Consider the following 26179-nt stretch of genomic DNA (forward strand, 5'->3'; position numbering starts at 1 on the left):
GGTTACTGCTCAGATGGCTCAGTTCATGGAAGTCATGCAAAACATGGTTGATCGCCAAGAAGAACTCAGAATCAGGATGGACACAGTTGCTCAGGTTGTTGCGGACCCCCCGCAAAGAAATCCTGCTAATATTCGTGTCAATGGTGAACCTGTGATCGGAGGACCTGGTGTAATTCCTCCTGCTGCTAATCAAGGTAATCCCCGTGGGGCTCCCCAGCCTACTCTTGAAGGACAAACCACACAACAAATCAGAAGGGTTGCTGCTATCCCCGTGTTGGAAGAGGACCGACACGAGGATTTGTTTCTTGAAAGTGAATGGGGATTTCCACAGGATGCTGGAAGGATGTTTAGAGGTCTGGAGGAAAGGATGAGGGCAATGGAAGGCCAAGGATTGGGTATGGATATCAATGACTTGGGTTTAGTTCCTGGCGTCCGTGTGCCACCGAAATTCAAGGTACCCGACTTCGAGAAATACAAGGGGAATACTTGTCCTAAGACACATGTCCGAGCTTACTATCGCAAAATGCATGTGTACTCTGAGGATGAAGGATTGTTGATGCACTTCTTCCAAGATAGCCTGACTGGGGCATCCTTGGAATGGTATATGAGATTGGAGAGAGCTAATATCCGAAGTTGGAGGGACCTGGTTGATGCTTTCATAAAGCAGTATCAGTATAATGTTGACATGGCACCAAATCGCACTCAGTTACAGAATCTATCCCAGAAAGCTAATGAGTCCTTCAAAGAATATGCACAGAAATGGCGCGAGTTGGCAGCTAGAGTCCAGCCACCTATGTTGGAAAGAGAAATGATGGATTTGTTCACCAACACTCTGAAGGGCCAATATTACTCCGCCTGCTCTGCATCCTCAAGTTTTGCCGAGTTGGTTATGATTGGTGAGCGAATTGAAAGTGGAATTAAGGCTGGTAGAATACAGAATCCAAGTGCTGCTAGTTCCTCTTCTGGGGCAGGAGGGAAGAAACCATATAACGGATTTGCTAAGAAGAGAGAAGGTGAAGCGAGTGCTGCTTACTATGGTAAAGGTAAAAGCCATGCTTATCAACAGGTGGCCGCTGTTACTATACCGAGTACTCCTCTTCAACAACAACCACAACAACAGCAGAGGCATCCCCCGCGTCAGTATCAGCAAAAGTCGAGGCCACCGAGAATTTTTGATCCCATACCTATGACATATGCACAATTACTCGCTCATCTCTTACATGGGGACTTGGTGCAACTTCGTACCATGGGCCCTCCACCTGCTAAGCTTCCTCCTAACTATGATGCTAATGCCCACTGTGAGTTTCATTCTGGGGCTGCTGGTCATGATATTGAACATTGCATAGGATTCATGCATAAAGTACAGGATCTGCTCGATTCAAAAGCTATTGAGTTCACCCCTACTCAAGGACCTAACGTTGTACAGAACCCTATGCCTTCCCATGGAACTCATGCCGCAAATGCCATCGATATTGTTGAAGACATTTACTTGGTCAAGGATGTTATCGAATTGGGATCGTTGTTGCCATTATTGAAGAAGGAATTATTGAGGATGAGACTATACGCTGGTTGTGGAGAATTCTGTACTGATTGTATGGTCACCTCCTCAGTTTGTGACAAGGTGAAAGATGGGATTCAACAGTTGATAGATAGTGGGTATCTACAGTTTGAGCATGTGCGACATCCAAAGTCAGTCAAGAATGAAATCAATGTGATATCCATCCCGTATACTCCTACTAAGATCCCGATTCCTGCCAGAGCGCCGCCTTTGGTCATCACGTTGCCTGGTCCCATCCCATATACTAGTGAGAAAGCAATCCCATGGAATTATGGCGGAGAAGTTTTCTACCAAGGGGCCAGGTATGAGATTAAAGCACCGGTTGAGAAAGAAGATGTTGATAATGTTGTTGGCATTGGAAGAATGACAAGAAGTGGTCGTATTTTCAATCCTCCCCAGAATACTCGCGATGACAATGCGGAAGCTCTAGCTCAAGCAAAAAGGAAAAGAGTGGTAGAAGATACGGTGGATCCGGGGCAAAGCTCTAACTCTGAAGATACTGTGGCCAAAGAGATGGAAGAGTTCCTAAAGATCATCAAGAAAAGTGAGTATAAAGTGGTTGACCAACTGAGTCAAACTCAATCAAAGATTTCGATCTTGCAGTTGCTCTTGTGTTCGGAGACACATCGAAACGCTTTGTTGAGACTTTTAGGTACTGCTTTCGTCCCTCCAGAGATCTCAGTGAATCAACTTGAAGGAGTGGTGTCAAACATCAATGCTGGTAATGGATTGGGATTCACTGATGCAGACTTGCCCCCCGAAGGTAGAAACCATAATAGAGCTTTGCATATATCAGTGGAATGTAAAGGGACTATGTTATCTCGTGTTCTCGTGGATAATGGATCTTCTCTGAATGTATTACCGAAGTCGTCTTTGATGAGGCTGGATTACTCTGGTGTCGAGATAAGGCCGAGTGAATTGACAGTGCGAGCCTTTGATGGGTCAAAGAGATCAGTATTTGGGGAGGTTGACTTGCCAATAATGATAGGCCCTCAGCTTTTCACTATTACCTTCTTTGTGATGGATATCCACCCGTCTTACAGTTGTCTCCTGGGACGTCCATGGATCTATGCTGCTGGGGCCGTGACTTCCACATTGCATCAGAAACTCAAATTCGCGACTCAAGGAAAGATAGTCACAATATGTGGGGAGGAAGAACATGTGGTAAGCCATCTTGCGTCCTTCAGGTATATTGATGTGGAAGGAGAGGTCCACGAGACGCCTTGCCAAGCCTTTGAGGCTGTCCAGACTATCAAGATCCCTTATGTTGACAATAAGAAGTTGGAGGCTCCCATGTCTTCACTAAAGGAAGCTAAAGCCGTGGTTGAATCTGGACATCCCGAAGGATGGGGCCGAGTCTTGGATCTACCAATCAAGCAGGATAAATGTGGGATTGGATATCAGTTGGGTCAGGGTTCATCTAATGAGGCCTCCAAGAAGCCCGGAACCTTCGTTCCGATCAAGTTCTCTAGTGCTGGCATCGTCAAGGATCATATTTGTGCTGCTGATGATGATACAGATAGTGATTATGACATTGAAGAATGGATCAAGCCGTGTGTCCCGGGACAGAAGCTTCTCAACTGGTCATCTGAAGACATCATCTCAATTGCTCTTGATCAAAAGTAATACTGTTTGTTTTTGTTTATCATGCAATAAGTCCTGTGTTCTGCCCAAGACACAGTGAACACATGTAGGGCCTCATTTGTTGTTTTTCAATGTTAAAATCATTAATAAAAGGACGTTTTTGCATTCAAATATTTTGTTCCCTGTCTTTCGTTTTTTACTTTTACATTTATAATTAATCAATAAAAAAAAAACAAATGGCAACGTTTCTTATTCATCATCATCCCTCCATTCTAAAATAAAGCATAAATCATTGATCCGCTGTCGCGCGCGGATCAAAAACGAGTAGTTTTGAATAAAACCGTAGAAAGCGACAAGTGACTCGCGTATCGTATCACAAGGATTCTCGTTGATTATTAACCAAAGGTAAATCGATTTAGGGGGGTTGGTTTAGGTTCGAATTATAGAAAAAATGATTATCAAAAGCGATTAATGAAATAAGTTGTTTTGAAAAAGTGATTATAAAATTAAGCCAATCTACTGTTTTCGGTTCCGGCTTATCATGGGTTTCTACCTTATCAATTCCCTAAGCGGCTTCGATCTCTATTCGATTTCAATATCAATTGACAAGCGCAAAAGATATTAAACAGATTGGATTCCTATTCCGAATTAAGCAAACGGATTAATACAATCGCGAATTAAGCAAACACGATATAGAAACGCAATTTAACGACGAAGCGACGTAAACAACAATTAACAGTTAGGAATACAATCATACGAAATTAATCAAAATATTCCACGAAATAACAGATTAAGCAAATGCAAATTCATAGAATATAATTGAAAGAGAAACGAAATTGAATTGATAAAATAAAAACCTCAAAGCTTTTGGAATTCGATTACAGTAGATCGACTCTGGATGTTTAGTTCTCCATTCAAGCGTATAGAGCAAAAGAGTGGAAACAAAATTGTGAATCGTAAAACGTGATAAACAGTAACACGGCTGCTAGACCTATTAGGAATCAGCCAAAAAACGTTTATGACCCAACTGGGTCGAATGACAAAACCAGGCCCACTACTAAACGACCCAAAAACTGAAAATAAAATAGTGCTGCAGCTTCAAACGCAATTCTGGGAAATATAGGTTCCGATTCTGACTTTTACTCCAACATAAAAGTTGTAGCTCTTTCTCTTAGCTTTCCGGCGATTATTAGAACGCCTCAATCGGACTCCCGGAACTCCAGTTATGATCGTTTTCGTGCAGACTACTAAAGCTGAAAAATAAATACGAAAATCAAATAACAATAAAAATAATTTAAAATATAAAAACATTATAAAATACAAAAATAAGACAAGCAAACCATGGAAATGTATAAGTACAACCGTAGAGGAATGTGCATCAAAATGCACTGATCAAATTCCCCCACACTTGAACTTTTGCACTCCGAGCAAAATGAAAAACAAAACAAAGAAAGCAGAAATACATCAACAGTTACTCATCCTAGGCTACCAATCTTCTTCGGGTAAGTTTGCATCGACAGGTACTAATCTTGGACACTAAGGACATCGTAAGAACACTAACCACAGATATGCAGACATAAGCCTCCTAAATACACAAACCAATTCAAATTATATTATTATACCATAGCCTAACTTACTCATCCTTTTTGCTCTTTTTCATTCAAGCGCAATCACATTAAGCCCGTTATCTCCACACACTTATAGCAGGACGACCGGTTAGTGACTCTGATCCTTTTGCACGGGGTTCCGGTACTTGCGTGGCATAACCCTTTGCTTACTCAGATGTAGTTGCGGGGGATCGGACCGTAATCCTCCCTACCAAGTTCAGCACCAGAAACCGCTGAACCAACTAACAAAGAGTTTTGAAAACTTTTTTTTTTGAAGATTACACAACCGTTGGGTTAAGTGACCGGGTGAGGATCACCAAACTTAGAAGGTGTATTACCTTTTTCTTTTCTCTTTTTTTCTTTTCTTTTCGGAACATTCACTTATATTCATCGGCTTCCTGCGTAAAGTGTGTGAGAGATGGTGCCGACTGCTGAAATAAACTACTCAAGAGCTGTCAGAGAATGAGAATTTAAGGCTAAAACATAATAAAAAATTCAAATCGATTTCCATATGCAGGAGACTTACGGTGTTAGAACGATACCGATCTTGTGAATTTTTCCCACGTCTCCGCAAACTCGATTCAAATCAGTCTATAGCCTAAAACTTTCAAGAAGATGCATTTTTTATTGGTTGAAATTAAAACAAAAACAAAAAAAAATTGAAAGAAAACAAAACAAATAAATGATTCTCTCCCCCACACTTAAGACATACATTGTCCTCAATGAAAGAACATTAATATAAAATAAGAGTGAGAGAAAGGAAAGAACACACCCGAGTAGTCAAGGGGGATAAGTGATCACATAAGCTGCCTTTCCCAAAGAGATGTCTTCTACATTTTCTTCTTCCAAAGTGGGGCTCTCATGGAGTAGCTTTGGGTAATGCTCATCGTCCTTAAAAAGTGGTTTAGCTCCTTCGCCTTTTATTCCAGGATCAAAGAATGTTCTTCTAAAAGTAAAAGTGTCAAATGGACACGTGAAGGTGCTCTCATCTTTCACGACATCAAGGAACCAAAGGTTATGGGGCTGCCTCACTACTTTTGCTACATCTTCAAGTGAGATCCTATGCACACACATGGACGAACTAATATCATAAATGTCATCCAAGGTCCATCCAATTCCTTTCTTATGCTTCTTCAAAACCTGCAAAAACTTACTTTCTTGATCAAAATAAAGTTTAGAAGAAATTATAACCGGAAGTTTTTCATTCATCTCTAAATAAGCATATTTAAGATTTTCAGGAATTGGTTTCAGCTCTTGGGAAGGTGGTTGTTCAATGGATGGTTTGTTCCGGGCAGCCGGGGTGTCGAGAGCTTCATCTACATGAACAACTTCATTTGCAACCTCATCTGCAATAAGAATATCATTTTGCAAGGCAAGCTCAATTTCAGCACAAACAGAGCAAATATTAGTGTCAGTACAAACATCACAAGAGTAAACATCATCAAAACCAGACAATGATGGAAAATCATCTGCAAACGAATCAGTACAAATATCATCAACATTTTCAGAAAGCAACTCTATTTGAAAAATGGATTGCTCATCCAAGGGTTGTTGGTTTGATCCTTGAGCTTGCTGCATGGCATTCATCAAAGTGGCAAGCTGTCCAATCTGTGTTTGCAAAGTCTGGAGAGTAGAATCTACTTGCTGTTGATACTGAAGATTATTTGCAGCCATTTGTTTGACAATATCCTCTAGTGAAGGTTCGGAAGGTGCAGAGCATACAACCTGAAATTCCTTCAGATGCTTATGCGGATCCTCACCTACAAAACCATTAAACCTAGGCAACAAATGTGTTAAACCATATTCCAATTCAAAAGGTGCATCACCCGCAGGATAGTCAATACATAAACCATTATAGTTCACATTAGGGACAGCCAACTGCGTTAGTGTTCTTTGTTCAGCCATGGGTTCAACATACACCGAAATACCGATTATGTCCCATACATGCATAAACGAATAAAAAGAATAAAAACGATTAACTAAATTCAGAAAAATATAAAAACATGAAATTTAATCTAATTAAGACAAATTAGAATTTTAGGATTTTTTTTGTATTTTTTTGACTCTATGAAAATAGTAAAAAATTCATTAAAAATAGAAAAACGATGAATTTGGCAATTTTGGCTCGAATTCCCTTACTCTTTTAGAGTAAGGGAGTATTAATCGTACGATTTTTCTACTTCCAGTAGGAAAAAACTTTTTACAATCAAACACAATTTTTTTCAAAAACTGAATTTTTCGACTCTAAACGCGGATTGGCCAAAACCGTGAGGAAACTACTGCCTAAACGCATGAACACTAAATCTAAGACTCTAAAATCAGTTAATAATAACAAGAATCCCCGGCAACGGCGCCAATTTGATCCGCTGTCGCGCGCGGATCAAAAACGAGTAGTTTTGAATAAAACCGTAGAAAGCGACAAGTGACTCGCGTATCGTATCACAAGGATTCTCGTTGATTATTAACCAAAGGTAAATCGATTTAGGGGGGTTGGTTTAGGTTCGAATTATAGAAAAAATGATTATCAAAAGCGATTAATGAAATAAGTTGTTTTGAAAAAGTGATTATAAAATTAAGCCAATCTACTGTTTTCGGTTCCGGCTTATCATGGGTTTCTACCTTATCAATTCCCTAAGCGGCTTCGATCTCTATTCGATTTCAATATCAATTGACAAGCGCAAAAGATATTAAACAGATTGGATTCCTATTCCGAATTAAGCAAACGGATTAATACAATCGCGAATTAAGCAAACACGATATAGAAACGCAATTTAACGACGAAGCGACGTAAACAACAATTAACAGTTAGGAATACAATCATACGAAATTAATCAAAATATTCCACGAAATAACAGATTAAGCAAATGCAAATTCATAGAATATAATTGAAAGAGAAACGAAATTGAATTGATAAAATAAAAACCTCAAAGCTTTTGGAATTCGATTACAGTAGATCGACTCTGGATGTTTAGTTCTCCATTCAAGCGTATAGAGCAAAAGAGTGGAAACAAAATTGTGAATCATAAAACGTGATAAACAGTAACACGGCTGCTAGACCTATTAGGAATCAGCCAAAAAACGTTTATGACCCAACTGGGTCGAATGACAAAACCAGGCCCACTACTAAACGACCCAAAAACTGAAAATAAAATAGTGCTGCAGCTTCAAACGCAATTCTGGGAAATATAGGTTCCGATTCTGACTTTTACTCCAACATAAAAGTTGTAGCTCTTTCTCTTAGCTTTCCGGCGATTATTAGAACGCCTCAATCGGACTCCCGGAACTCCAGTTATGATCGTTTTCGTGCAGACTGCTAAAGCTGAAAAATAAATACGAAAATCAAATAACAATAAAAATAATTTAAAATATAAAAACATTATAAAATACAAAAATAAGACAAGCAAACCATGGAAATGTATAAGTACAACCGTAGAGGAATGTGCATCAAAATGCACTGATCAATCATAATCCATGCAGATCCACTTCTCCTCCAGATTCTGTTGACAACGATCTTGCTATGCCTCGTTATGACTTTGACAATCCTATCTACACCGCTGAAGAAGGGGATGAAGAAGATTGTGAATTGCCTGATGAGTTGGCCAGATTGTTGAAACAAGAAGAGAAAGTGATCGAGCCACATCAAGAGCCTATTGAGACGGTGAATCTTGGCACCGAAGAGACGAGAAGGGAGGTTAAAATAGGGGCTTCTTTGAATGAGAATGTGAAAGAAAAGTTGATTGGAATGTTGAAGGATTATTCTGATATCTTCGCTTGGTCTTACGAAGATATGCCTAGATTAGATACTGATATTGTTGTGCACAGGCTACCCCTTAAAGAAAATTATCCGCCCGTTAAACAGAAACTCAGGAGAACACGTCCTGATATGTCCAAGAAAATCCAGGAAGAGGTTCAGAAGCAGTTTGATGCAGGTTTTCTTGCTGTAACAGTTTACCCACCATGGGTCGCCAACATCGTACCTGTACCTAAGAAGGATGGGAAGGTACGAATGTGTGTCGACTATCGAGATCTGAATAGGGCGAGCCCGAAGGATGATTTCCCGCTTCCTCACATTGATGTATTGGTAGATAATACTGCTCAGTTCTCGGTTTTCTCCTTCATGGACGGTTTTTCTGGTTACAATCAAATAAAGATGGCACCCGAGGACATGGAAAAGACAACATTCATTACACCTTGGGGCACCTTTTGTTACAAGGTCATGCCATTCGGGTTGAAGAATGCTGGGGCAACCTATCAAAGAGCTATGGTGACTTTGTTTCACGACATGATTCATAAAGAGATTGAGGTCTATGTGGATGACATGATCGCAAAGTCCCATACAGAAGATGAGCACCTTATTCACCTGAAGAAATTGTTCGAAAGGTTAAGAAAGTTCAGGTTAAGGTTGAATCCCAATAAATGCACTTTCGGAGTGAGATCAGGAAAGTTGCTTGGTTTCATCGTAAGTGAAAGGGGTATCGAGGTCGATCCCGCCAAGGTAAAAGCTATATAAGAGATGCCTGAGCCGAGAACTGAGAAACAGGTTCGTGGATTCTTGGGAAGGTTGAATTATATTGCAAGGTTCATCTCACACCTTACCGCCACGTGTGAACCTATCTTCAAGCTATTGAGAAAGAATCAGGCAATAAAGTGGGATGACAATTGTCAAAAGGCGTTTGATAAGGTTAAAGAGTATTTGCAAGAGCCTCCAATCCTCATGCCTCCAGTGGAAGGTAGACCCTTGATTATGTACCTGACGGTTCTCGAGAATTCAATGGGGTGTGTGCTGGGTCAGCATGACGAGTCCGGTCGAAAAGAGCACGCAATTTATTACCTTAGCAAAAAGTTTACCGATTGTGAATCAAGATACTCACTACTCGAGAAAACTTGCTGTGCTTTGGCATGGGCTGCTCGCCGACTGAGACAGTATATGTTGACTCACACCACTTTATTGATTTCAAAGATGGACCCAATCAAATATATATTTGAGAAACCAACATTGACAGGGAGGATTGCCCGTTGGCAAATGATCTTGACAGAATATGACATACAATACACTACTCAGAAGGCCATTAAAAGTAGTGTAATTGCTGATTATCTTGCGCATCAACCTGTGGACGATTACCAGTCTATGTACTTTGAGTTTCCTGATGAAGATATAATGTGCGTGCAAAGACTTTCAAAAGTCAAGATCAAGAGGAAGGACCTGAACCAGGGGCGCGATGGACGCTCGTGTTCGATGGTGCCTCTAATGCATTGGGTAATGGTATTGGGGCTGTGCTTACTTCTCCAACAGGTTTTCATATTCCATTTACGGCCAGGATTTGTTTTTATTGTACTAATAATGTGGCTGAATACGAGGCTTGCATATATGGTATTGAGGCGGCCATTGATTTGAGGATTAAAAATCTCGCAGTTTATGGAGATTCTGCTTTGGTGATTAGTCAGATCAACGGAGATTGGGAAACACGCCACCCCAACTTGATTCCCTATAGAGAACATGTGGTGAAATTGGCTCAATACTTTGATGAGATCACCTTCGATCACATCCCTCGAGAGGAAAATCATTTGGCTGATGCTTTGGCCACTTTAGCATCCATGTTCAAAGTCAAATGGGACAATGAAGCGCCGTCAATTGTGATCAAAAGGTTGGATGAACCTGCATTCTGTGGCGTCATTGATAATGTGCCTGATGAGAAACCATGGTTTTATGACATTAAGAAATTTCTGGAGACCCAAGAGTATCCTGAGGGTGCTTCCCTCACGGATAGGAAAACTCTGAAGAGACTATCTGCCAAGTTCTTCATTGCTAGAGGTGTGTTGTACAAAAGGAATTTTGATTCTGTGTTGCTCAGATGCGTGGATAGACACGAAGCAGCAAAGATCATGCAAGAGGTACACGAAGGATCCTTTGGTACACATGCAAGTGGGCACACCATGGCTAGAAAAATATTGAGAGCAGGTTATTATTGGTCGACCTTGGAACATGATTGTTTCAACCATGTGGTGGTATGTTACAAATGTCAAGTGTATGCAGATAGGGTTCATGTACCTCCGGTTCCTCTGAATGTGTTGACATCTCCTTGGCCATTTGCTATGTGGGGCATCGATATGATTGGGGAAATTAAGCCCACCGCCTCTAATGGACATCGTTTCATCCTCGTTGCTATTGACTACTTCACCAAGTGGGTTGAAGCTGCGTCTTATGCAAATGTCTCCAAGCAAGTAGTGACTCGCTTCATCAAGCACCATATAATTTGTCGTTATGGGGTTCCTGAGAGAATTATCACTGATAATGGATCCAACCTCAATAACAAGATGATGAAGGAATTATGCGAGAATTTCAAGATTACGCATCATAACTCCTCCCCGTATCGGCCAAAGATGAATGGCGCAGTTGAGGCGGCCAATAAAAACATCAAGAAGATTGTGCAAAAGATGGTGGTCACTTATAAGGACTGGCATGAGATGTTGCCCTTTGCTTTACATGGTTATCGTACCTCGGTGCGTACTTCCACAGGGGCAACTCCCTTCTCGTTAGTATATGGCATGGAAGCGATTATTCCGGTTGAGGTTGAGATTCCTTCATTAAGGGTATTAACAGATGTGAAGCTTAGTGAAGCTGATTGGGTCCAGACCAGATTTGATCAACTGAACCTCATTGATGAAAAGAGACTAGCAGCCATATGCCACGGGCAAGCCTATCAAAAGAAGATGAAAAGAGCCTTCGACAAGAAGATTCGACCTCGACACTTTCAGGTCGGTGATCTCGTGCTCAAGAAGATCCTGCCTATTCACAACGATCCTAGGGGAAAGTGGACTCCGAATTACGAAGGGCCTTATGTTGTAAAGAAAGTCTTCTCAGGTGGCGCCATGATCCTCTCAACCATGGATGGCGAAGACTTCCCACTTCCCGTGAATGCCGACGCAGTTAAAAAATACTTCGCATAAACCTGATCAAGAATAAAAATAAAAGAAAAGGAAAGATCAGGAAAAGAATGAAAAAGAAATAAAGTATACCCGCTAAGTTGAAAACCCGAAAGGGCGACTTAGGCAAAAAAGGGGTCCTGGTGGATTGAAAACCCGTAAGGGCGATCCAGGCAAAAGAGGGACAAAAAGCGAATGACTGCATCGTGCATTGGATCTTTGAGTATAACTAGTCAGCACAATTGGAGGCCTCAGAAGGGTAAAGGACCAATTCATTCATCCATTTCGGAAGGCAAAATAGAAGGAATATTGAAGATCTGCAAGGCATAGCAAGATTGGAACCCAATGGAATCTTTTCTTACGTTGCCATGTTTGTAAATGCTGTTGGTTTTCTTTTTTTTTTTTTTTGGTGGCCACCTCCTCAAGGAGGCCGCTTCCTGATGTACTCGCCTATGTTAGGCACTTCTTTTCATTAATAAAAAGATTTTTCACTCAAAAAATTCCTACATCGTTTTATTTTTACTGTTTTGTTTACAAAAACGTCCAATTATTTTGGTAAGCATTGCATTTCTAACATTAAGGTCCTACAAAAAGAACATGAGCTAAAACAAATAGAATTGCTTAAAGATTTTGAGTACTTGGGATGATGGACGAGGTAGAACCATCATACCTGGGGCATATGTGCTTGATTTGTTTTGCAGGAAGATCCGATCATTCAGCACAGTCAGATGCCAGCACCTACGTTTCAAGAACCCAAAGGTCTCATTTCCTTCAAAAAAAAACCCCTGAGTTCATTCCTCTGAAGAGCTCTCATCCAAGGTTCAAATGCTCCGCAGTGTTGATTAGATTCCCTCATGCTTCGACAAAGATGTGGAAGTTCAAAAGGGGAGGTGCAATCTTCAAAGTTTCCAAACATGATCACGATAATGTCTCTCAAAAGTGTCATCGTGTCTCCTTCCCACAAATCATCTGGTGCAAGTTTTTCCCTACAGAAGTGACACACTAGGGGATCGTCCAAGAAACCATCTGGTGGCCTTACAAACAAGAAAGCAAAAAGAATCCCCACAGAGTGCTTAGGACGGAAGGCTCCCTCCGATGTTCATCCGTCACCTCTTGCATATAGTAATCATTGCATTCACATTGCATCTACAAAAAACGCGTAGCATTCCCAGGAATATGGAGCATTACGCCATGGAAAAAGTCAAACATGCATCAAAGCATAAGCCAAGTTTGTATATGCTTCAAAAAGCACGAGGTAGTATATCCCCAGCAAGGGTCTAATTTTTACTAGTCTCCTTCTGTCAAGTCCAATGATTATTGGCATCTCTTTCCATAAAGTCCCATGGTTATGGGCATCCTCTAAAGTCTGGTTGTTACCAGTAAAAGTCCTGTTGTTACAGGCATCCTTTGGTCAGTCCTAGTTGTTACTAGCCTGTTCCGTAAAAGTCCTGTTGTTACAGGCATCCTTTAAAGTCTGGTTGTTACCAGCAAAAGTCCCGTTGTTACAGGCATCCTTTGGTCAGTCCTAGTGGTTACTAGTCTGTTCCTTTAAAGTCCTGTTGTTACAGGCATCCCTCAGTCAGTTCTAGTTGTTACTAGCCTGTTCCGTAAAAGTCCTGTTGTTACAGGCATCCTTTAAAGTCTGGTTGTTACCAGCAAAAGTCCCGTTGTTACAGGCAGCCTTGGTCAGTTCTAGTTGTTACTAGCCTGTTCCGTAAAAGTCCTGTTGTTACAGGCATCCTTTAAAGTCTGGTTGTTACCAGCAAAAGTCCCGTTGTTACAGGCAGCCTTGGTCAGTTCTAGTTGTTACTAGCCTGTTCCGTAAAAGTCCTGTTGTTACAGGCATCCTTTAAAGTCTGGTTGTTACCAGCAAAAGTCCTGTTGTTACGGGCATCCTTTGGTCAGTTCTAGTTGTTATTAGTCTGTTCCTTTAAAGTCCTGTTGTTACAGGCGTCCTTTGGCTAGGTCTGATTGTTATTGGTCCTTTCCTTCAAAGCCCAGTTGTTATCGGCAAAGGTCCAGTAGTTGACTGGCGTTTCTTGTTTATATCAAGCTTTTAATAGTATCCCTTGTTTGGAATCAGTAGAAACTGGTTTCCTTTTCCAAAATCAAAATTACAAACATCACCTCAGAGTTGTTACTCCAGAGCGCAAATTTTTGGGTTCTTTGGTATTCAATCCACTTACACCTTAAATGTCCGAAACCCAAGACGTTTGTACATTCAGGTCCAAGAAGATTGAATAGGGGCAGCTGTTGCACCCCAAAATTTTCCCACTTATTTATCCCCCATTTGGCCTTCACATTACATTCATGTGCATATCTCATATAGGCCATTCATCCATTACATTCATCCATATCACAGTTACTGCTCAAGAAAAGTGACATAAAGAGCTCTTATTGAGAAAATCGCTTGGTTCAGAAGAAAGGGTCTGAAGTCTGATTACAAAGGATTATTTCCATCAGTATATTCCTAAAATCAGGGCTTTATTCTCTCCAAATCAGAGCTCAAGGATTTAATCAGGAGATGTTTGTGGACGTGAAATATGGCCGTCTCGAAGAGATATCATTCACTGGAGTTTATTTGGTTGAAAGCTGATTGAGAATTAGAGCAGAAACCGGGAAATTCATCTGAAATCAGAAAAATCAGAAAATGTTGACTTTTTGGTCAAAGTCAAAGTCAATTGTCAAATATTGACTTTTTTAAAAAAAATCGGTCAAAGAAAATCATGAAAATAAATAAAATCAAGAAAATGTCGAAACTACCAAAAATGGAAAGTTAGTTGAAAAATGAAAGTTTCCATAAGAGGAAAGTTCTAGACTTAGAAAATATTTTGGAGGTTCTCAAGTTGATTGGTCAGCCCACTTCATGCTATCATTACACGTGGATAAAGGCATAATTTCAAAACAAGTTCAACAGAAAAAATGTTCATCTCGTAGCTTACTACAAGTTTGTAGTTGGAAGTTTCTTCAAAGGATGCTTAGATCTAAAGATATGAAGACTGGAAGTTGGAAGATTGTCACTGAATCAAGTCATGTTGCTTGGCAAAATTCTGGGCATGACGCAGGCATTTGATCAAACACGTGGCATGCCATTTTCCAATTGAATTTCAAGACGTTATGAAGATCTTTTGAAGTCATTCTTGAGGCATTTCTACTCTTTACCACGCCCTCTATCCAGTGAAACGAGAATCAGGGAAATTGGATGTGTATTAAGTGAATTAGAAGGGATCAAAGTAGTGATCACACAAAAGTACCTCGTAGCATATTGCTGGGCATGAAACAAGGCATCCACGCGCACGCCCTGGGCAATGGTGACACCATGAGTTCCTAACCATTTTTTCTACACTTCTAAGCATTTTCTCAAGACATTTCCAACACCAATCTTGCTCCTTTACATGCCATCTTTATGATGAGACCAAGATTCAAGCATTTGGATGATTGGTTAAGGAGTTAGAGAACTCTAAAGTGAGTGACATGGAATGGAATAATTTCTGCATGAGGCACCATGGCTGCAGGTTTGCTGCCACACTCTTGCACACATCATTATCACATTCTCCAAATAGCCATGCATAGAAAGTTACACGTGAAAGACCCATGAAAACTTGCTGCAAATGCCATACTTGTTCACTAAGTGTTAAAGAGAAATGTTACACTACAACAATCCACACCATAATATCCAATACCCTACACACATATATAAGTTGAAAACTTCATCACAAAAGAGGACCCTCACACTCATCTTCTCTCATCTCTCTCTCTCTCTCACTCTCGCCATCATCACCACCACAACAACCACCACGAATCTCCATCTCAAACATCATACTCCATCAACCTTGCGCTCTCATCATCACCGTTCAATCGTTGTGACCACTGCCATCTCCATCAAGCTCCCATGGTCACCGTTCACACCAAGATCTACAGAGTCTCGTAGCTGCACCGTCACTCTAATCATTCTCTCTCCATGAGCACCAACGACGCAACGGCTTCTATCACCATACTGTAACAACTTCATCACCTATATTTGATCAACTCTCATCATCATCCTCTCAAAACTCAGTTCCAAGATCCAAGATCTTCATCAAACCTAAGTGCTTCATAATCATCATCATCTCCTTCAAGGAACAAAGAAAGCAATCTCCTCAAATCTTGATCAATATCTCTCCAAGTAAGTGACTCTCTCCATTGCTTTAGAAGCATATAGGCCTGGAACCCGTCATCAGGGATTGGGTTAGGATTTAGACCACCATGTTTGCATCGAAGTTGTTGCATATTCATTGAGCATGTATTCTGTTTGCGTGATATAGACCTCTTATGAATGTGTGGATCGCATATTTGAGTTCCTTGTAGCATAAGGATTGCTTTGGTAATAATATTGTGCATTTTAGGGAGAATCTTGAATGTTAGGGTTTTTAGAAAGTGGTTCGGTTCGAATGATAGGGTAGGAATTAGAAGGAACTAATTGCAGATCCGTAATCAGTGCGAAAAAACGAGTGGAAAGGTGTTTGCTTTTTGCATTTCTGGTAATTTTCGTCCACCTCCGCCGTCGGCCTGATCGGAGAAGATGACCGGAGCAGAGCTCCGGCATCTGTGTGTTCACGTTTTTAGTTTTCCTTCCTCCCTTACGTGGCGCGATATCAGTGGGTATGTTCCCATGCTTTTTGGCATTTTTTGTCTTTTCTCAATCATTGGCATGTGTGTTGTTGAGTTCTAATTGGTTAAGAGTTATCTTTTGTCTTTTAGTAACTTAAAGAATTGACTGTCCAATTGATATGGGTGTGTGTTAAGTGTCACAAATAAAGAATCATACTGTAAAAAAATATAGTAACAATACTGAGTAAAAATTGAAATGAACTAATGGAATAAATTAGTGCATGCTGACCAAAATGAAACATGGGCCGTGAGACTTTCTGAACACATGGGCCTAGCTGTTTTCGTTTTTACACCACCTAGTTTTGGGCCCAGCGCGCCAATAGTAGTTTTCAGTTCATGTTCTTTTTGCTAATGCACCCCCAGTTCAGGCAGATTTAGATTTTATTTTCGACTTTGTTTCTCTCACAATTTTGGCTTGATAAATCATTTTCTATTGCAATAAAAAATGTGAAAAAATATGTTTTAGATATTATTTTGTGTGTAGATAATTGTAATATTTTTCTAAGAATTTTAGGACTTATCTTGGTATTTTTAATGGACTATTTTCTAAAGTGTAGTCGATTTTGTTTCGGTTTAGATACCTTGTGCATTTAGGCTTGATTGAATAACTCGCAAACTGATTTTTTCCATTCATTTTTGTGTACATTCAATAGGGATATATAGGATTTCATGTATCAAAGAGGAAGTTCTGATTCTAAATTTTAGTAGGATTTTTAGGGTAGTTCCTTTAGCGTTCGATTATTGTGCGTTTATGTACGTTTGTTGTTTGTTTTTGCCCGTAAATGATGATGCAATTGTACAATGCTTTTAATACTTTTTGAGGACATTCCTAGGTTTGTTTAAGAGGTTTTAGGACCTGGAATTAGATTTGTAAATCGTGTCTTCTTATTTTGCTCAAATTTCCTTTCTTACATGTAAATAACTTGCTTTTAGTTAGCGATTGTATCATAACTTGTCCAAATGACCTATAATTTTGTATAAGACTTCTTGACTTGGTTCCATGATTGTTTAGACACCTATTAGAGGTTAGTATCTACTGACTTCCATCATTTGATTGCATTTTTCTAACTTCATTCACCATTTGAACTTACTAACTAGTTTTGACCTAGTTTTGTCTAGTTTTTGTTAGAACTTTGTGTTGCTTCAAGCTAATTGACTAACAAGAATTGGTATGAGGTTTTAGACCTATAAATGAATTAATTTGCTACTGACTTCAAACTTAGTTCAAGTGTTCATTGGCTTTTTGTTTTGACTAAATGATGTTTGTTCGCTAATTGTTAAGTAACGATTCATGCGATACTTTGGTAACTTCTTGTGAATATTTGCGTGTGTTGCCATGATGCTTTTGTGTTTGATTTAGGACACTTAATTCCTTGGTTTGCTACTGCCCTAGGGCTCTCCTCTCATCTTGTTGGAATTATAACTCCATTCTTTTGCCATGTTCCCTTAGACTCTTCCTTCTTTGTTAAGAGGAATTGAGATAGGTTAGGATAGTTATCCTTGACCTTAGGGTCATTAGACTTAGATTAGAATAACTTAGATTAGAGAATAGGTTAGTTCCCTTTTGTTCATTCTTTTTCTTTTCAACTTTAAAACATTAATAAATAAAGAGGCGAATCACATTAAGGAAGTGATAGAGAAATGAGTGGGATTCATTCCCTAATCTGTTTCTCAATCATTTAGTGGCATAGAAATGAGTGGGATTCATTCCCTAATCTGTTTCTCGGTCACTACTTAATGGGAGAGAAATGAGTGGGATTCATTCCCTAATCTGTTTCTCAAACATTAATTAATGGGATAGAAATGAGTGGGATTCATTCCCTAATCTGTTTCTTGAACATTATATAATGGGATAGAAGTGAGTGGGATTCATTCCCTAATCTGCTTCTCGATCATTATACATTTTATGTGATTCAAATCGCAAAGTAAAATCCCTTAAAAAATACCCAACCAAAAACATTTAAAACACCTAATAAAGGCTCGAATTAAAACAAAGTGACGAAGTGGTGCGAAACCTTGTATTGGGTTTTGTTCATCATGTAGTTACATAAAAAACACAAACCCAAGTTCACTCTTTTGCCTTGTTAGGCGCTTAAGAACAAGTTAAGTCCAGTCCAAAATTAGGCGTATAAGTCTCCAAAGGTCGAGCATCGTGGATTGTGACCTTAACCTCTGTTCAACTAAAAAACACAAAACAAATGGAAACTATGGAGCCGAACTACGGTCGCTCTGATTCCTTGTAAGGGATACGTAGGCATTGGGTCACGGGGCCTAAGCGAGCACACTTGTAAATAATTCCTTCTTTTCCCCGTATTTCTTTTGCATGCATTCGCATTTAGGTTTTAGACATTAGACACCCTTTAGATAGAAACAAACATAGGTGGATACCATCGAGTACGATGGGCGTGAGGGGTGCTAGCACCTTCCCCTTGCGTAACCGACTCCCGTGCCCTGTTCTCTGGTCGAAAGACCTTGTTCTTATTTCGAGTTAGGTTTCTGATATTCCTTTCCCTCGATGGGATAAATATATTAGTGGCGACTCTGATTCCATTTTTCGCGGTAGCGACAACTGGGAAGCAGGTGGATAATGTGGTTTAGCACCAGAGTAATGACTTAGATGTTGTAATGTATTAACCAATGTATGTAATGCATGACTTAGATGTATTTGCATGATGCTCTAATGATAGGTTGTTGATAACCAAAGCGTACATAGCTCGCTGGAGTTGTAGGTTTGCTTGATAAGGTGGGGTGTGATGCTAGCGCAACTTCCCAATCCCTGTTTTTTTTAGTTTTGAAGATCGTAGTTAGGAGAAAGATTTGTTCGAGGTTATAAAGTGCGAGGATGCCTTTTCCTTATGCTGGGCGCCTTGCCCCAGTTTGGCCTTTTGAATTACTCCACACCTTTGACCTTTTGAGGTTCTCCACACCTTTAACCTTTCAGATTGTTCACCTTACGGATTTGATATCCAACGCCCCAATGTTTAGTGGAAAAAAGGGGCCTATGATCTCCAAGCTATGAAGGAGGTGTCCCGAGGAATAACCTTGTTAGATGCTTCGGCGTTTAGACTAAAGGGTATGCCCATGATCTCCAGGATATGGAGGGTTATACATAGTGTTCTATCCTTTGAATTTGAATTCTTCCCATGTTTGACATGCCCCTTTTTGTTATTGCTTCGAGGTGTGCCCCAAGTCGATTGAACCTTTAGGATGAACGCCCCTATTGAATAGGATGTTTGATTGCATGCCCCTGTGATCCTTGAAATTTTGCCCCTGTTTAGGAGAACCCTCTAGATGTGGTTCCCCCATGCAAAGGTCTTTATTAGAAGTGATCACCCTTGATTAACCCATTTCGAGATCTCCCTGATGCTAAGTATATATTCGTAGGTAATGTTGCACCCTTTGGGAAGTAATTCCAATGCGATGCGTATGCAAGTTTTGAAATCGAAATCCGTTATGAATTAGGACGGGATGATTAGAAATGAATGCTTGAAGAAGCATAGTGGTTAGAAATAGTTTTAACAAACCTTAGGAGTCAGTATAACAAATCCTGCCTAATATGCTTTCGTAGTTAACCTTGCCTCAATTAGGATTTTTGAATGTCGTAACTTGGCCTGGTTCATGGTTTAAGAAACAATGGATATAAGGCTCAAAGTTTTAATTATCCCACCCCTTTCTCCTTGATGTTCTCCAGATCCTAAAAATTCGCCTAATCCAATGAATATGCTTTGTTTGTAAGAGAATCGTTTCAGTTTTGATGTTGAGCAGAAGCCTTAGTAGAGATCCAAGCACTGATGAAAAATGTTGTAAAGATCCAAGCGTTTACGAGAAGCTTCGATGATTTGGCAGTCACAAGATTATCCTTTGTATTTCGCCTTTGTTTTTTTCTATCCCTGATTTTTGTATGAACCAATTCCTTTTGAGTTTGATCCATCGGGATGCCCTGATTTTTGCCTAAGTCATTTTGTCTGCTTTCATGGCATTTTCCATTTTGACTTAGCGGGTGTCGCTACCGCGAAAAATGGAATCAGAGTCGCCGCCAATATATTTATCCCATAAGGGAAAGGAATACCAGGAAACCTAACTCAGAATAAGAACAAGGTCTTTCGACCAGAGAACAGGGCACGGGAGTCGGTTACGCGAGGGGAAGGTGATATCACCCCTCGCGCCCATCGTACTCGATGGTATCCACCTATGTTTGTTTCTATCTAAAGGGTGTATCTATGTCTAAACCTAAATGCGAATGAATGCAAAAGAAATACGGGGAAAAGAAGGAATTATTTACAAGTGTGCTCGCTTAGGCCCCGCGACCCAATGCCTACGTATCCCTTACAAGGAATCAGAGCGACCGTAGTTCGGCTCAAGATTTTCTATGTTTTTGTGTTTTTTAGTTGAACAGAGGTTAAATTCGCACTCCACGATGCTCGACCTTTGGAGACTTATACGCCTAATTATGGAATGGATTCAACATGTTCTTAAGAATGCCACGAGGGCAAGAGATAGAAGAGAGTTTGAGCGTTTCGAGGAATTCCCTAAAGCAAGGGAAACTCGAGTTACTCTTTGGTTTGTGTCTTTTAGAATTTGGGAACTTACGCCCGAATGGAACCCTAAAGCAAGGGAGATCCAAGCACTCGAATGATTCCCTAAAGCAAGGGAGATTCAAGCTTCCATTCCCTTTTTAATGATTTTCACTTTTTTTATTAATGTTTTTTAAGTGTTTTCTTTGTATTTTTTAAAGGTATTTTATTCAACTATTTATTAGTGTTTTAATGTTGAAAAAGAAAAAGAATGAAATGGGGGACTAACCTAATTTCTAAACCTAAAGTTATTCTAATTCTTATTTAAAATCTAAACTAAATCTAAAGAAGATTGACTAAAAAAAGTTGTTTTAACAACTAAGGGCATTTTGGTATTTCACAAATATAGAAGATACTCACAAAATAAGAGAAATAAAACTCTAAACTATTAAAGAAAATATTCACAAACAATACTATTTTTATTCATGTCTATTTTTGAATTAAAACTAAAAACTATGTATTTTTATTATTTAATAACCAATCAAAATGCAAAGAAATTCAACTATAAAAATTCTAAAAAAAAAACTAAGTATTTCTAAAATTCTAATTAGTCAAAAAACCATTTTTATCAATCTTTATTTAAACAAAAAATGAATTAACATGCAAAAAAGAAAAAGGAAAGAAAACTATTTTTTATTTGTTTTATTTTTTAGTCAGCAAGGGGGGTGAATTAGTAACAATCCAATGGACTAAATCTATGCTGCTTGCGCCTTGGGCCTGATAACGTGAGGTGTAAAAAAAAAAGTGTCGGGCCCATAGCAGAACGTATGATAGCACTAACAAACATGGGGTGCGTTCAGAAAATGCTTATGGCCCAAGTATCTCGCAGCCCAACTACATTGCAAATACCCTCACTCAATTATTCCAACCTGATTATTATTATCCAGCTTTTATTTCATTTTTTCACTATGGTTTATCAAATGTGACATAAAAGAGCATGCAACATTCATCAACTGGTCACGTTCCCTTTTTAATGAGAAAAAGACAAAAAACATGCATGAGCCAATGGCAGCACGCCAACGCAACATTCCAATCATTGAGTAAAAGATAAAATAGCAATATAATAGGATAATAACCAGTGGATGCGTGACACGTAAGCAAAGAGATGGAAAAACAAGAAAATATAACACAGACGCCGGAGCTGAGCTCTGGTCGTCTTCTCCGGCACCACCACCACCGGAGCAACCTCAAAGTGCCCAGAAATGCACCACGCAACCATCATCTAACTCGTATTTTCACGTAGATCACGGATCTACCATTAGTTTTCAACAATACCTCTTCCATTGTTATAACCAAGGCCATATGTAAAGCCCTAATCAACTAGATCTCACTAAAACTCACTCACAGCATAGCATTAAGTTCACAATCACTCATACAGCGCCAAAAACAAGCAAGAATTGACCGGAATCGAAGCAACACAACATACAGCATACACAACAGATGCGCTACGTGCTTTTTTATCATGCTTCTAATTCATGCTGAAACGAGCTTCAGAAACTCTTACCTGAACGATTCTTGAATCAAGGATATTACAAAGAACGCTGCCAGTTGTGCTGCTTCCCACTCTTGTGAATCTTGATGATGTCGAGCCACGGAAACGAACAACGGATCTTGAGAAATGAACTCAGGATTCTTAGGATCCTTGATGCTTGATACAAATCACGCTTACTCCCTTGAACGAAGAGCAATGAAGAGGATGATGATGCGGTTATTGATTAGAAGTTTGTTGCGGTTCATGGATAGTGGATGAAGGTGGTGGTTTGTGGTGGAGAAGGCGGTTTCAGATGGAGATGGTGGAGGTTCTTGGCGGAGGAGGTGAGAGAAGAAGTTTGTTATGGCGGTTAGAGGTGGTTAGAGGTGGTTATGGTGGCCGGAGTTGGTTGGGAGAGTGGTTACGACGGCGGTTAGGGAGGTGAAACCATAGAGAGAAAATGAAGATGAGAAAGGGTGGAGTAGAGAGAAGAGAGTAATGAGAGGAAAGTGGAAACTGGAAAATGCAAAATGAAGCGTGTCTCGATTTGTGAATGAGCTTTTTTTTTATAGTGTGAGATACAAGTGTTATGATGAGGATTCTTTGGAGTGGGACCTTTTTAAGACTTAGTGAGCAAGGGTTGGTATTTGTAGTAATTCTTGCCTGGCTTTTCACGTGTACAGTAGCTTGCATGGTTTGATTAAGTAATGGCTGAGTGTGTGTTGCAGTAACAAAACTCGAACCTTGGCCAGATTTAGCATGCCCATAATGATGACTTTGTGTGCTTATATCTCTTTCCATGAACCACCATTTATTTCAATTCTAAGCTTAATGTGAAGAAGATATATGATAGAAGAAGATTGATGTTGGTAACATTGCAAGATGCTGTTTGCAACTCTTTTAAAAAACGACTCGGAACATGAAGAAAATTTTACTGCACCGTTCGCACGCGTGTGACTCATGCCTGACCCAATGTCCTTGTCACAATGCAGCCTCTAGGAGTGTCACTTTGATGCCTTGTATCTCTCTCTATACTTAATTAAATGTCATGAGAATTTGATCATTGAATAGAGGACATGGCAAGGAAGATTCTGATACTTATGTTGGACCTTGAGAACGCTTATGGAACCTTGCAATTGACATTAAAAGCGGCACACCAAATGTTTATGGAATTGACGCGCGCGTGCCCTGAGATCTGCCCAGCCTTATGACTTGACTCAAAATGAAAAATCTCAACTTCAAACATGAATAACTCTTCAACCAAGCCTCAAATGTAAATGTTTCCAACTACAAAGTTGTTGTCCTCCATGAGAGGAACAACTTTGATGTTGGAAAGTTTCCCAAACAATGCTCTTTTCCACGTGTAAACCAATGCCAAAGTGGACTGCTCATCCAATTCCAAAAGCTTCAAAATTTCTCTAAGTCTAGAACTTTCCTCTTATGGAAACTTCCACCCTTCAACTAACTTGCCATTTTTGGTAAATTTGACATTTTCTTGATTTTATTATTTCTTTGACTGATTTTCCCACCAAAAGTCAACACCTGAATATTAACCTTGATTTTGACTAAAAAAGTCAACTGTTATGATTTTCTCTGATTCCAGATGAATTTCCCGATTAAATTGTTTCTGACCCCATTCTCAATCAATTCTCAACCAAAGGAGCTCCAGTGCATGATATTTTCCGGGCAACCACATTTTCGTATCCACAGTCAACTCCTGACCAAATTTTGACTAGAAAGTCAACAGGGTTGACTTTGGTCAAAAACCCTAATTTGACGACCCTGATGAACCTGAGATTTGTATCCTTTAACCTGAACTTTGACTCGGAGAGAATAAAACCCTGATTTTAAGAGTATGCTGATGGAAATGATCCTCTGTAATCAGACTTTAAATCCCTTCTTCTGAACCAAGAAATTTTCTCAATAGGAGCTCTGTTTGTCGCTCTTCTGTAACGGTAACTGTGATATGGATGAAAGAAATGGATGAATGTCCTATATGAGGTATGCACATGAATGTAAGGTGGAGCCAATTGGATATGAATAAATAAGTGGGCAAATTTTGGGGTGCAACAGTTGCCCCTATTCAATCTTCTTAAACCCGAATGTACGAACGACACAAGTTCTGGACATTTGAGGTGTAAGTGGATTGAATACCAAAGAACCCAAAAATTTGCGCTCAGGAGTAACAACTCTGAGGTGGTATTTTGCAATTTTGATTTTGAGAAGGGACACCGGTTACTACTGATTCCAAACAGAGGATACTATTAAATGCCTGATATAAACAAGAAGCGCCAGTCAACTACTGGACATTTGCCGATAACAACCGGACTTTGAAGGAAAGGACCAATAACAATCAGACCCATCCAAAGGATGCCTGTAACAACAGGACTTTAAAGGAACAGACTGGTAACAACTAGAACTGCCCAAAAGATGCCCGTAACAACGGGACTTTTGCTGGTAACAACCAGACTTTCAAGGATTCCTGTAACAACAGGACTTCGTTGGTAACAACCAGACTTTCAAGGAAAGGACCAATAACAATCATACCTAGCCAACGGATGCCTGTAACCACAGGACTTCAAAGGAACAGACTAGTAACAACTAGAACTGACCAAAAGATGCCCGTAACAACGGGACTTTTGCTGGTAACAACCAGACTTTCAAGGATTCCTGTAACAACAGGACTTTAAAGGAACAGACTAGTAACAACTAGAACTGACCAAAGGATGCCCGTAACAACGGGACTTTAAAGGAACAAACTAGTAACAACTATAACTGACCAAAGGATGCCCGTAACGACGGGACTTTAAAGGAACAGACTAGTAACAACTAGAACTGACCAAAGGATGCCTGTAACAACAGGACTTTTGCTGGTAACAACCAGACTTAGAAGGATGCCTGTAACAACAGGACTTTAAAGAAAGAGATGCCAATAATCATTGGACTTGACTAAAGAAGACTAGTGACGACTAGACTCTTATTGGGGATGTTTATGAACACTGAATTCGAAAGAGATGCCAATAACTATTGGGCTTGACTGAAAGAAAGGCTAGTGACAACTAGAACCAATCAGGGGATGCCAGTAAACACTGGGCTTTCAAGAAAGTATTGGTGCTTGCGAAGCATAAGAATTACATGGATCCCTCAGGCCAAAGGCGGGGTGTACTCTTCAAGGGTGGCAATCACTCGAATTGCCACACACATAGTATGGATTTCAAATGATTGAAAAATGAGATGGGTTGAATGCTCACCCTCAATCGCACTCTATTATGCATGCGGCACGCGGGAAAATAACCAAAACAAGACTAGTAACGACTAGACTCGACACGCGGATGACAGTAACCACTGAACATTCACGGAGATGTTGATGCTTGCGAAGCATAAGAGTTACATGGATCCCTCAGGCCAAAAGGCGGGATGTACTCTTCAAAAGTGGCATTCAATCGAGTTTCCACACACCAAGTATTATTACCCAAATGATTGAAAAATGAGATGGGTTGAATGCCCATCCTCATTCGCACTCTAATCTGCACGCAGCACACGGGAAAATAACCAAGATAAGACTAGTAACGACTAGACTCGACACGTGGATGACAGTAACCACTGAACATTCACGGAGATGTTGATGCTTGCGAAGCATAAGAGTTACATGGATCCCTCAGGCCAAAAGGCGGGGTGTACTCTTCAAGAGTGGCATTCATTTGAGTTGCCACACACCAAGTATGACTACCCAAATGATTGAAAAATGAGATGGGTTGAATACCCATCCTCATTCGCACTCTAATCTGCACGCAGCATACGGGAAAATAAC

At 39.9% G+C, this 26179-nt stretch overlaps 1 protein-coding gene across 1 annotated transcript; it reads left to right on the forward strand.

Moving 5' to 3' along the window:
* The first annotated feature begins 43 nt into the window (after positions 1-43).
* Positions 44-22813, forward strand: LOC131639966 (uncharacterized). Its single transcript, XM_058910387.1, has 2 exons — positions 44-3080; positions 22641-22813. Exons 1-2 carry the CDS (start codon positions 44-46, stop codon positions 22811-22813), a joined length of 3210 nt encoding a protein of 1069 aa, XP_058766370.1.
* Positions 22814-26179: the final 3366 nt, after the last annotated feature.

The sequence above is a fragment of the Vicia villosa genome, unplaced genomic scaffold (assembly GCF_029867415.1).
Source record: "Vicia villosa cultivar HV-30 ecotype Madison, WI unplaced genomic scaffold, Vvil1.0 ctg.002872F_1_1, whole genome shotgun sequence".
Classification (NCBI taxonomy): Eukaryota; Viridiplantae; Streptophyta; class Magnoliopsida; order Fabales; family Fabaceae; genus Vicia; species Vicia villosa.